At 40.3% G+C, this 14427-nt stretch overlaps 1 protein-coding gene across 1 annotated transcript in view; it reads right to left on the bottom strand.

Annotated features, from left to right (window-relative positions):
* Window positions 1-14427, bottom strand: part of AGMO (alkylglycerol monooxygenase) — a 381369-nt gene that overhangs the window by 145477 nt on the left and 221465 nt on the right. The window contains exon 12 of the mRNA XM_007505432.2: window positions 12970-13075. Within this exon, the coding sequence (XP_007505494.1) occupies window positions 12970-13075 (106 nt within the window). The remainder of the gene's footprint in view (window positions 1-12969; window positions 13076-14427) is intronic.

Here is a 14427-nt window from a genome sequence, read left to right as displayed (position 1 = left end):
CCATAATTATTTCTAATGACAATGGATCTCATTTAGAAAATTATTCCATATTTTTAGGGCTTTGTGCAATTGATACAGTGTCTTCCACTAAATGGAGCACCAGAAAGATCTGTCAGAACTTAAGAATAATATCATTTCATAGTTTAAAGTGATGTTACTTGCCATGTTCTAGTTGAATACAATTGCATTTTTGAAGTATTGAAATATTTGAAATTTTCCTTTACTCATCATTTCTAGTTGCATTGTCTGGAGTCAAGCAGAACCAATTCACTTGTGCTTCCAGTCCTTTAGGTAACTGATATTACCTACCAAATGACCAAAAGCTTCTCCAAACTAAACAACTCTAAAGCTTTCACCAGTTCTTTCTTCAGAAAGTGCCTTTTCTGCTTGGATTATGCATTGGTCATTCACTAACATGGCATCTAATATATTTGGCTAAGATTAATTTCATTGTTTTATCCATGGCTAAATATTATGCATCCCAAGAATAATGACTTTTTTAAAATATTTTTCCTGAAGTATATGAATGATGTGATATGATCTAGAGATAACCCTTCCCCAATATACATTATCCTCCAAGACTGAATTATCAGCATATGTGATCAATTGTGTGATTTCTGTTTTGTTGAATGAGAAGGAAGCAGAGGATCCCAATTCCATATCACGTTTATGACTTCTCTTTTGTATGAATTTTCTGATGATAGATAACAATAGTCATCTGAGTAAAAACTTTCCCATTCTTATTCCTCACTTCTTCTAATCTCCAGAATGAATTCTCTGGTATAGGATAAAGCTGAGTTTCTGATTAAAGGCCTTCCTACATTCTCTATACTTATAAAAATATATTTGAGAGAACAGAGCAATATTGTTATCTACATCTCCTGTTGTTCCCACAGGCATCAGAAAAGCTGAAATTGGGTGGAATCCTAAGTTCTAAATGAAGTGAGCTTCTTTATATAAACCCTTGTGAATAAAGTGCAGCTTAGGCCAGCCTCCACTTAAATGAGATGGGCAAGAATTCATATCTACAATGATGGAAGCCCTTCAAGGGGGCCTGCACAATTTCCCTAAGTGAGACTTCTAAGCTTGAAGGTAACTCCAGTGCTATGAATTCAGCTCTTCAAAGATCACAAATGGAAGAGGAACAATTTGAGAACAGAAAAAAGGAAATAAATATTTTAATCCCTTATTTTTCATATTCTAAATCTCTCATGATTAGAGAAATGCAAATCAAAACAACTCTGAGGTATCACTTCACACCTAGCAGATTGACTAATATGGCAGTAAAGGAAAATAATAAATGTTGGAGAGGATGTGGCAAAATTGGGACACTAATATGCTGCTGGTTGAGTAGTGAATTGATCCATCCATTCCGGAAGTTATTTGGAATAATGGCCAAAGGGTTTAAAAGATTTACTGCTCTTTTATCCAACCATTTCACTGCTAGGTTTGTACCCCAAAGAGATAATAAGGAAAAATACTTGTACAAAAATAGTTACAGCTGTGTTCTTTGTGTTGGCAAACAATTGGAAAATGGGGGGGGGGTATCCATCAATTGGGGAATGGCTGAACACATTGTGGTATATGTTGGTGATGGAATACTATTGTGCTGAAAGGAATAATGAACTGGAGGGATTCCAGGTGAACTGGAACCACCTCCATGAACTGATGCAGAGTGAAAGGAGCAGAACCCAGGAGAACATTGTACACAGAGACGGATACATTGTAGCACAATCGAATGTAACTGACTTCTCCACTAGCAGCAATGCAATGACACAGAACAATACAGATGAACTTAGGAGAAAGAAGCTCTCCACAGAGAAAGAACCATTTCTGTGGAGCAGAAATGCAGAAGGAAACATGTGATTGATCATGTCATTCATTGGGGATATGATTAGGGTTTTGATGTTAAAAGGTCACTCTACTGCAGATATGAATAACATGGAAATAGGTTCTGAACAGGGATCCATGTATATAACCCAGTGAAACTGCTTGTCAGCTCCAGGACGGGGGGAAGGAAGGGAGAGATCATGAATCATGTAGCCATGGAAAAATATTCTAAATAAAAGAAAAATAAAAAATAGATCACTTTCCCCTGATTTCACCTAGGTGAAGCAGTCCACTTCAGCAAGTCAAGAGGAGAAACTTTGCATATTCTGACAAACCATTATTAAATTTATAGACAACAACAGACAACCCAGATACCTTCCACCCTCTAAACAGGAATGCCTCCAGCTTCATTAATAACAAGATTTGGGTCAGATCAGAGTTCCTTCTGGGATCTACATCTGTAATGACCACCACATTGCCTAGTGTAACTCAGTGCTTGAATAAGGAAACATCAGAAGTCCTTCCACTGGGATGCTTCCTAGTTGGGTGACCCTGGACAAGCCACTTCATCCTGTTGGCCTCAGTTTTCTCATTTATAAAATAATCTGAAGAAGGAATGGCAAAACACTCCAAAATCCTTGTCAAGAAGATCTCCAGTGAGGTCATGAAGAATTGTACATGTCTGGGGGACAGCTGGGTAGCTCAGTGGATTGAGAGCCAGGCCTAGAGAGGGGAGGTCCTGGGTTAAAATCTGGCCTCAGACATTTCCCAGCTGTGTGACCCTGGGCAAGTCACTTGACCCCCATTGCCTAGCCCTTACCATTCTTCTGCCTTGGAATCAATATTGATTCCAAGATGGAAGGTGAGGGTTTAAAAAAAGAATTGTACATATCTGAAACAACTGCAACAACAACAACTGTCTTTATATATATACTCTAAGAGTCCTATGATCTGCTCCAGGTGAGGATACAATAAATGATAAAGATCGCAAATCATCCAACAGCTTCTATCGGTGCTCATTTCTTTTTCAAGTCAAGAATGAATCTTCCATCTGCTTTGGGACTTTCTTGACTTCTTTGGGCAGTGGGAAGATACCAATGAAGTCTATGAGCTGTATATCTATTATCCTACATTTTTGTTCTCAAATAAATGAGTGATTTTGTGTGGTGATCAGTAATAAAAATCATGGCGTCTGGCAATGTTCCATCAATCAAATCTTTTGGGGCATGAGATATTCTATGTCCACTATCAGCCACAAAGTTTCAAGGAAGGGGGGAGGTATGGAGTGGAACTTATTTCAATATGTCTCTGCCCAGCCCAGATCCACCATGACGTTTGGGAATGTCCTTTGTACTCCTTTGCATTTACTTCATCATGCAGATGATACCCTCCTGGCCCCCCAGCAGAATGTCAAGGCCACAGAGGCAGGCCCTACCTTGTGGTTGTGGTTGGGTGGTTGTTGTGCTGTTGTTTTTTGATGTATCTCCCCAGCACCAAGCCCTTAGTAGCTAGTTAGTTCTAGTAGAATCAAATTCAATTCTGCTTTGCCTAACCACAATGAAGCTATCAATTCCTGTTTAGAACAATTATATCTTTCCAGTTCACTGTCCAATCTCAACCGTATTTCATGTGGACACTTTGATACAAAGAATGTGTTGCCAGGTGTTGGCCCTCAGAATGAAACCGGATTGCAGGTCAAGTCATTATGGACTCCAGATGGGATTCAATGAAAATGACCCAAATTGACACCTTTGAAACAAGCAATACCAATTTCTGGTTTCTTTTGTTTTCAAATGTGAAACACACACACACACACACACACACACACACACACACACACACACACACACAGATGATCAGAGCCATTCCTAGCAAAATACTATTTTAAATAAATAGCCAGAAAAGTCTCTGAATGCAAAGATGAGTGAAACCACAAGGGCATCCATCCCATTAAAAAACAAACAACCCAACATTATACTGGCTCAGGGGAAGGATACAATAGAGCATCTTTTCACTCCACACCTTTGCCCAGAGTGAGTCAGGGGCTCCCTCCCTGCTCACCTTGTCCAACTAGAGTCCAGCCACTTTCAAGGCTCAGTTCCAAGGTCATCTTCCCCTAGAGGACTCCAGATCCTTGTCCCCATTCCTCTAGGTGAGCTTTGTATATATTTCTTGCTGTGTGCACATAGAAAGACTTCTCCATAGGCATAGCCTTTATATGCTCAGTGTTTAATTCATCCCTCGGCATCGAGCGAGCCCTGCATCAATGTTTGTTGCCTGTTGAACATGGGTGATCCTTGCAAACATCCCAGTACCTCTCAGATGGAGATGTGACCACCAGAGAGAGTCGTCTGTCATTTGCTTTGGATGTCCCGATGCTGGTTGGGTGCCCTTTGATTCTGGCGATTGCCAACTATCTCTCACTAGAGTGATGAGAAGAGTTACAGACGCTCCTCTGACAGCAGCTTAGATCAGGGAGGTCTGGCTTTCCAGTTCTTACAGCCACTTGCCACAGTGCTGCAAAGTAATTGAAGAGTTCCTGATAATAAGGGACTGGTTTGTTCATCTGGGACAAAATAAATACATAATCCCTTTTAAGCCCCATTTCAATGGCATATGAGATGGCCTCCACCTTGTCCTGAGTGGGTTCAGTTTAAAAAAAAAAACTTTATGATTGTAAATAAACCCTGGAAAATTCTTTCTTAGGTTTTACCACCTGAAAATGCAGCTGTTGGCTGACACTATCAAAGCCTCACAATTCCAAACTCACGTGCAGATCTCATCAAGGGCAGACATTTCTAATTGATTCCAGAAGTATTCCTTTTGCTCAGATCAGGGGGCAGAAGAAGAATAATGAGGAGCTTTGCAGAGGGAAAGCGGGGGGAAGGGGGGCTTTTCAAAGCTTTGACTTGGTTGCTTTGCCAGAAATATGTAGCAATTTTATGGTCAATTGGCTGGAGCATCTGGAACCAACCATACGTCTTAGCCTTATTGTTGATAGTCGTGAAACCAGTCCACTGGCCAAAGCAAACTAGCAATGGCTCCTGGGTCCATCTTGGGAAGGAGGTGGGCAGCACGTCCATAGTGAGATGGTGGTCCTTTTACTTCTGCTGGGGTTTGAAGGCTTTGTGCGCCCAGTAATCTCAAGTGAATCAGTCATCCATCAGGAGAAGCTCGCGGAGAAATTAAAGATTACAAATGGCATTTGCTGAATTCCGTGCCTGCTGACAAGGCTTTCTATCATGAGGCTATGTTTGCTTTCATTTTTTGTAGAAGTTCAAATCCAGCAGACTATCTTGTTAGTGCCCAGAGCCTGTGTAAAGGCTAAGGTCATAAATCATAGCCCTGAGTGTGGCACGCTTGGCCGGGAGGAAATGCAATCTGGGACACATGGCTATTTCAAATTGGGGAGGGGGAGGAACAATTGTAATGAGGGGGAGGGCTGAAAACTGGGCCCAGCACAAAACCGAGCTTGATGTGGAAATAATTTCTTATGGGCAAATGATGTTTACTTTAAGCCGCTGATCATAACTCACCACTCTGACGTTGGTGGATTGTAGCAGCAAACACGACAGGTAACTTTGAGGTAATGAAAAATGGAGCATGATGGAAGTCAGCAGGCTAGAGATGGCCCCGGCTGTGACAAATGGACCCTGGGAGAGAGGGGCTCCTCAACTCCTGTGTTTATGCAAACAATGCAATTACTTGAGGTTTGCCTTCATTTGAGAACCCACTCAGTATTCCTGGCTCGACCATGCCAAATTCCAAGAGTCTGGTGACTCTTTGAGTTCATTGCCCCTGGCAAGCAGACACTTTTTGTTTTCTAGAATTGGGGAAAAACAGCAAAACAAAACACCATGGAATTACTTAAAAGACTCCAAAGGTTTTGGGGACAACCTTAAAACTGTATCATTTTGATGATGTAAGTCATCACTTAAGTGTAAATGGCTTCGAACCATATGGATTACGTCTCCCTCAAAATACATAGTGTGAACATTCAAGAAAAAGCGTGGCCACCCTTATCTCTTAAAACTTGTAACACATGCCAAGTCATTGGAAGGGTCCAAGTGCATCTGGAAGTCCCCAGAATGCATGCATAGGTCGCTGGCTCCTGAATGCTCCAGCTACCTTCTCCGAGCAAGCTCAGCATGCTTTGTAGGCTACTAAACAGAAGGGAGGGGCAGGGCTCCTAGTTTTCCACAAAGTGGGTCTCTGATCCTCAGTCTGGACCTTGAGTTGGTCTTGGTCTGCTAACCAAGAGAAGAGAAAGATTGTTATTGGCTACTGAATCTGAATCAGGGTTGAGTAAAAGACAACTGGGCACCCAATGGAGTATGTATCTCTTCCTTGTTCCTTTTTGATCACTATGTAGGCAAAAGGGCCATGCTATCCTATGGAAAGAAAGGCCCCAGGCACTCCTTCCAGGACAACATGGGGCCCAGGATTACTAATCTCTACTCTTTGCTTCTTTGGAATTTGTTCTTTCTTCTTTAAGGCAAAATATTGAAGATAGCTACAATCCTATGAGTTTGGAAAGATCAGAATAATAAGCATCAAAAGTCCAAGAGATCATTAATGATGATGATGAGAGAAATTATGATACAATGAGGAAGAAAATGAGGCAAATAGGGTAAAGTGACTTCCCCAGGATCACACAGCTTTTAAGTGTCTGAGGCCAGATTTGAACTCAAGTCTTCGTGACTCCAGTCTAGGTGCTCTATCTGTTGCTTTACCCAGGTGCCCAGCATTAAGTTTAATTTGTATTCTAACTTTGCTAGAAATATATTTTGTGAAGCTATTTCATATTCATTGGTTAAATGAAATTGAGGTGCTTCTAACTGGCTATTAGAATTGAGGAGAGCATACTAGGATGAGTTGGAGTACATTTTATCAGGGAGCCATAGACATTTCACAGCATGTCTCTGGAGATACCTCATAGCCACCCTTCCCCACTCCAAGAAGCTTGGATGGAGATATGGATGTCCCCAGTGGTACTTGATATATCAATATAAGTATTAGGGTGGTGTGGGATGAGCAGCCTCAGAATCTATAAGGACTATGTCAGCATTAGGGAGGAAAGAAGAGGGAAAAAGGAAGGAGAAAAGAGGAGAGATAAAGGAAGATTGGGGCAAAGTGGGCAAGAGAGATGGCAAGAAGCTATCTCAATGAGATATAAAGGAAAAGCTGGTCTGGAGCTGGCTAGGCATCGTGAGTTGTGCATGTGACGATAAATAGGTGTGAGAGTGAGAAGTAACTAATCAATCACTTTTTTAAAATGATACTCATGAAAAAAAATTCTCTTCCTGCTATGAAAGCCTATGTGATCTGCCCACCAACATGGTGTTAGTGATAACTCATATTTAAAACTCTTCCCTAGGAGACAAGTAATGGCAAGAAATCATGCTCACAGACCTCCATGTTCAGCTCAGCCTGGTTTCTCTCCTAGCCCCATACCCTTCCCCTAGTCAGCTTCAATAGCAGCACCCTCACAGAATCTTGTGTCTTTAAATTACTCAACTTATGATCTACAGAAAGCACATTGTTCTTTATAACAGAAACACATCAAGAGACCAACAGAGAGAACAGAAAAACAATGCTTGTATTGCATCAAAGACGTAACTTTGCCTTTAGTATTAATTTCCTTCCCCCAGCATAAAAGAAACAATCCTACAGCTCTTACTGCATATGTCCGGTGTATCTTTAAAGGGCTCTTTGTTTGTCTTAATAACATTTTAGAGATGGAAGCTGAGGAGAAACATGATGTAAAGTTGGGAAAGATACATCTAGATTAGATGAAGAAGGTCAGTGTTAGAGTTTCTAAGTCCACAAGCATTTAGCAAGTGATTACTGTGTCCTGGGCAATGGGAATACAAAGAGAAATAAAGCCCTCAAAGAGCATCCATCCATCCTAACGGGGGATGACAACACATGAAAAGAAGTTGAAGGGGACAGTGGGAGAGTGTTACTCATGTATCAGAAATGTTTGAGAAAGTACTAATCAGAAGTGTGGTCCAGAGTGGAATGAAGTCATGTTCTGATCTGGTTGCCTTCTATGAAATGGAAATTTGGGAGGAACTAACTGATTAAAGGAAGAGACCTCAAAGCCAAGAGGATGCTGGGATTTCTGCTCACAAGGGTTGCTACCTTGGAGCAGTAACTTGGAGAAATAACTTGGAATATCTTCCTGCTGCTGATACAACTTCCACAATTGGAGAAAGATGTATATTCCATGTAGACCACATATGAGTAAATGAAGCCACAGTAGCATCTCAACTGAGGGGAATCCAAAAAGAAGAAAGCAGTTTTATAATTAACAGATGATGAAGTGTCCCATTCTAAAAATGGCTTTTACTTCTCCAATCTTATTCATGGTGCTCTGTAAAGTGAACTTCCTGCTCAGATTACCCTGGTTTGCTCATTGACAAATGAAGAGACCAGAAATATCTTTTACTGATTCCTTTCTTTCCATTTTTTAAATTCAACATAATTATTGGAATCTTCATCTAAGATCATCTAGTAGAATGCAAGTATCATTCATGGAACCAGATTCATAGGAAATTGTTTTGAAATTTAGGATGGATATCATTCTGTTAGTGAGGCCTTGGGCAAGTCCTTTTATTATGCTGACCATCACTCATCAACTACATCATGAGAGAGTAATCTTTTCACATTACATAATGGTTGGGTTTTTTGGGGGGAGAGAAGTAGAAATTCTTCAAACCTTGGCTGACTATAAAAATTGGGCTTATTTTTATTATGCTACTCTAGGCATACACTGAATTAACATGTAAATGTCCTCACAAGAAAATGAAAAGCATTTTTAAAAAGTATTAATCCAGCAAATGATGGTGCTTTAAAGAGTGAATATGGCCAGGAGCCTTCAGTGGATGGCCATTACAGGAGCTTGATCTTCATATCCATTGACCTTTGCAAGGCTTGGGACCTCAGTTTCATTTCTATTCATTATAATGAATATGTATGTAGAACAAAAACACAGACATTACCATAAAAACACAATCCTTGCAAATGTCTTTTGACCCCTGTTTCTATCAAATAAATAGCTTGTTACCTTTGGCTTTTCTTCCCTCTTTTTGGTGTAACTGCTCACTAGGCTAAGCATCTCTAAAGCCTCTGACATAAGAAAAGCTAATGGCTAACAGATGCTCAGGTATAGTTGGGAGGGTTATATACATACATACATACATTATATACATACATATCTATATATGTATAAATGTGTGAATTGGGGAAAGAGTTGGCAAGGCAAGACAAGAGAACACAAGAGAAGACAAGACAAAAGGCAAGATGAAAGAGGAGGGATTTGGCTTTTTTCACATTATTTGAACAACAATATATGGGAGAAAAGCAATGAGGATGTATTTGACTTAATAGTCAATAAAATTCCAGGTATACAAACTGCATAGAGATGGGGGAGGGACTGGGATAACGAGTCCCCACACCTTGCTAGGTAGATGTTGTATGTTTAGCTGCAATACTTCAGGGGAATTTGCAGAAGTAAATGGCTGGCCCTGATTAGAAACAGCATCCCACTCTGACCCCATCAATATTCCAAGCAAGCTAAAGAAAGGGCTCTAAAACTGTTCGTGATTGGTCATGGGAAACAATTCACCAACCTTCATATTTTACCCCAAATTGTAACCACCTGAGGGCTGTTGCATCCAAGGCAATGTGAAATTTAAGTGTGGTCCTTTGTCCATTTAGGGGGAGGGAGGCTACACGAGTTACCATGGGGGGGGGGATGGATTCAATGAGTGGTAAAGGAGCAACAAATGGATTCCAGGTACCATTCTTTACCAACCAGTCTGGAGAAGATGGCATCAGGAAATAAAGTCATATCAATGAACATTCGGAACTCTCTGCAAGTCTGTCCAAGCCCACTTCCAGTTAATGCAGGTCGTTCTCCAGATACCACTCTCTCCCCAGATAGTATTTTCTGGTTTCCTTGCCCCCAGGACAATGCATTTGTTTTTCATATATTTGATTCTTTACCTTGAATTTTGCTGATTGCTTCCAGTAGAATGTAAGTTCCTAGTGGGAAAGGTGCTATTATTATCACCATTTTGACAGAGGAGGAAACGTGGCAGAGAGAGGTCTAGTGACTTATTTCAGGTCATTCTATGGATGTGTGAAGCAGGATTTAAATGAGTCTGTTTGACTCAATGTCCTTCACTCTCCCTGTCATGCCCAATAGTCACTTTTATGGCTATATGCAAATTCCAACCTGGAATATTCAAATTCCTCCCATATTTGAGATATTTACTTCATTTGGGTTAAAATGAACCTGTAGGCAGTCAACTTTAAATACTGCTGAGAGTAGATTTCCTAGTGAATGTTTCATTCATTTGGGAAGGGCATTGACTACATACAATCAGTTACTCTACAAATTGTTTAGAGAATGCTAATTTTCTTGTAATAGTTTTACAGAAAAATGATGAGAACACAGTGTCCTGGCATGAGAAGGGTTTGCAGCCAGCCGGCACTAATTAAGATTGAATGAAGCTCTAAAGCCTATTTATCATGATTATATTCATACAACACTAGCAAAGAAAAAGTAGAGCTTTTATAATGAATTATCCAGAAAAAGGAGACAGGGAAGATTTTGTACATCCAGGGTAGATGGAATGCTAAGAAAGAAAAAAATAAGTATGATCCTTACTACACATTTGAATTCACAAATATGAATCTAATTATGGTTCTTTGCCTCAGTTTTTTGATCTGCAAAATAAGAAAAATAATATCCCCAGCATTAACCTCACAGGGTTATTATAGGGTAAGGAGCAAGGGAGAAAATCTTTAGAAATGTTAAGGTAAGAAAGGAATGTGAGTAACTGTCATTCAACTATCTTTCATCTTTAAAAGTGCAAGGTATCCATTTCTGGAAAAATGTTAATCGCTGTTCCCTTTTATGGCTTGTAGTCTCTCATTAGACTGTAAGCTCCACAAGGGAAAAGTTATATCTTTTTTTTTTTTTGCTTTGTGTCTTGGAAGCCTAGAAATGAGCAATGTTTCTGGACTGATTGAGCTGAAGATTGGAGAACTATTATGAAGAATGGAACCCTGTTCTCAAGATGACTCCTGAGTTCAATGGATTTAATTTCTCCAAGCATTTGTATTCTCATTTTGTTCACTATGAGGAAAAACAAACCACCATGAATAACAAAATGTTCCCCTATAAAACAATTAAATTTTGTAGGAAATTAGAGAATTTTCCAAAGCTCTTATCCCATTCATGTTTTATTCTTTAGCTTATTTACTTTTCTTCCCCCCCAAATTGGGGGGATGTCTTTCTCTTGTTCATCTTCCAAGTTTGTGTTTTGGAACAGAAGATGACTAAGTGTCCATGTAGGGGTGGGGTAGGAAAGGAAACCCATTAGCTCAACGTGTGACCTGATCTCCTTGAGTCTCATCCATGAAACAGCTGATTCACATTTGGCAAAGAATGTGCCCAGGAAACAAGGGCATGGCTTTCAGAGATGGCAGTCCACAAACTTTCAGAATGACTGCCATTCCCACTGTGATGCTGTCAGTATAGGGTATTCCTTGTTATAGAAATCCTCTCCCCCACTGCAGATGGCCAACTGGCCCAGAACTGAGCATTGGTCAATCTGAGGGATTAACTGTTTCATCCAACGTGTTTCCAATAGGAACATAATCTAGTTTGTCCTGATTTCAAGGTAAGCTCTCTCTCTCTATCCACAACACATGGCAGCTTCTTATCATTGGGAAAATTGTTTCTTCCTTCTTTGCAAAGGACTTTGAAGTTGACACAGGTTCTCTTATTTATTCCTCAGCTCAACCTTCTGAGGCATTGGCATAAATATGGAGTTCCAGCAAAGGTTAGATTTCTTACCTAAAATTACAGTTAGGAAGTGGCACGATGACTTTGTAGTTTTAGTCATTCAATTCATGCAATAAGTATTTCTTAATTACCTCGATGGTGCCAGAAACCACACTTTGTACTTTGATTTTACAGTGCTTAGCCCAGAGCCTGACTTAGGGCAGGTACTTTATAAGGTTTGAGAAATGGAACAGAGTTTGTAAAATGAATACATCATTACATGGAATCTTTTCTGGATCTGTTACATCTCTCTAGTTCAGCAATCAAAATGACAAGAAGCATCCCACCATCCGTGGAACAAGTTCCTTGGCTGTTTGCCTGGTGTTCAGAAAGCCCATCAGGTCAATGATGCCAAACAGCATTGGTGCAGCCCCTAATTCACAGGCCCATTGCCAAATATCTGCCCTTGTTCCAGTCATTGTCCTGCCTTGTACAATGCCACTGATTTCTCAGTGATATCTTAGGATTGTCCCAACAAAACTTGAAAGCTTTATAATTAACCCCCCCAATGACATCTGAAGACTCCTGACTGCAAAGAATTGAGAATGAAAAGAAAACCAGCAGAGGCAAGCCCAATGTTACTTACTAGGCAAATTTCTGAACTAGAAGAGCCATCAGGGGCCAGTTAGCTGCAGCCAAGCTTGCATGAGAATCCTCTGGACACCATGCTTGCCAATGACCTCTTGCACAATAAGACTCCATGAGAAGCAATCCTGAAAGAAATCCCTAACTAGTGCCCCATCATGTACCGCCTGTCAGGATTTGGTTTCTTTGAGGAACCACTTAGAATGCTATGTAGAATGATATTTTTTTCCAGGAAAATGCATCTTCTTTTTTTGTGATGACATACAAATGTGCCAAGTTAAAAAAAAAAGAACCAACAAAGCCAACATTATCTACTAGATGCTATATCAGTGATTTCATTGATCACTAGACTATTTGGAACAGAAGATGACTAAGTGTCCATGTAGGGGTGGGGTAGGAAAGGAAACCCATTAGCTCAATGTGTGACCTGATTTCCTTGAGTCTCATCCATGAAACAGCTGATTCACATTTGGCAAAGAATGTGCCCAGGAAACAAGGGCATGGCTTTCAGAAATGGCAGTCCACAAACTTTCAGAATGACTGCCACTAGACTATTATCATTAGAAAGGGAATCGCATTTACCAACAATCTTTTTCTACAACAAGAGAAAGTCATTGAAAAGTTTATGGATCTGCAATTAATCAAAGGATTAGGCAATCCAAATGGGTGGAAGTCCCATGCACTCCAGATCTTACCTCGAAAGCAAATGCCAGTGAAGGGATGAAGGGCTTCAAGTAATCTAGCCGATACAACATTAAAAATACTGAGCATCGTATGGTTTCCAAAATGGGGGCACCAGGTCTGAAATGGAAAGTTAATCAACAATCAGTTACCATAGGATCCTAGAACTACTGTTCAGCAGTGGGTTTTGCAGATAAAGAAACTGAAATCCAGGCCAAGTCACATCATTAGAAATGAGAAGAAACAAGATTCAAATCCAGATGATCTGACTTAAAATCCAACAGTCTTCCTATTATACTTCAATGGAATTTTTCCATGTTTCAGTGTTATGATTATTGCATTCACAAAATGTGCATGGATCAAAGAATTCTAATTCAGCAAATGTTTTTTATGCCTATACTGTTCAAGGCAAGATTTGGGGCTGCTCAATGGATAGTATGAGCCTTGGCCTTTGGAAAACCGGGGTCCCAGCTTCTTATACACCCTGCTTATATGACTACAGAAACATAATGTGGGGAGTACCAAGGCAATACTAGGAGGATTTGCAGACTACTTCATTGAGAGAGAATCAACTCACTGGGAAGTTCCCACAATTGTGAAGACTGGATTTGGCTACCTCTTGATTGTAACAATGAAGGTACTTAGTTCTTCCTTGACAGTGAAGATAAAATTGCAATCCCCTGTTTATTTTTAGATTTTAATCCCCAAAGTGTTAACTCAGTATTTAAAGTAGATCCCATTTTAACTACAAAAGGTGTGAACTAACGGAAAAGGTGTCAACTAACTACAAAAGGTGTGAACACCTATTTCATACATTGAGTGGGCAGTCCGGGAGAAGAGCTTCTACTGTGATTGATAGATACAAAATTTAGGGGAGGTGACACAAGAGAAAAAGGTCTTTAAATAGAGGAAACAGAGGCACATTGAAGATTCAAGAATTCAGTCACTTGGAGTTGTACTGGATAGAACCGTCATTCAGGATTGGGGTGAAGAAGAGTCACTCGGAGAAGACACTGGAAGACAGACATTTGAGGAGAGACTGGAAAACAGACACTCAGACTTGGAGTGAAAACACTTGACTGTGGGACTGGATCCCTGGAGGAACTCCTGCAGGAGACCTCAGACTGCTTCACTTTTAGACGGTCACCATGGTGAGTAAAAAAGCTGACTTAGTTTCCTTGTCCTTTATGGAGGTGTGAACCTCTGAGAAAAGCCCATTGACTTGAGACTACTTTCCCCTGACCTGGTGCCTTAGAATTTCTCACTGGTTCAGAGGAAGCTCTCTTTCTCTTTCTCTCTCTCTCTCTCTCTCTCTCTCTCTTTCTCTCTCTCTCTCTCTCTCTCTCTCTCTCAATCTCTCTCTCTCTCTCTCTCTCTCTCTCTCTCTCTCTCTCTCTCTCTCCTTTTCTTCCTTAATACCTTCCCTCTATTGAAAAATAAAATGCCATAAATTCCATTTACTTGAGTAATTC

The sequence above is a fragment of the Monodelphis domestica genome, chromosome 5, assembly GCF_027887165.1.
Source record: "Monodelphis domestica isolate mMonDom1 chromosome 5, mMonDom1.pri, whole genome shotgun sequence".
Classification (NCBI taxonomy): Eukaryota; Metazoa; Chordata; class Mammalia; order Didelphimorphia; family Didelphidae; genus Monodelphis; species Monodelphis domestica.
The sequence above is the reverse complement of the archived record's forward strand: the minus strand, read 5'-3'. Positions and strand labels throughout refer to the sequence as shown.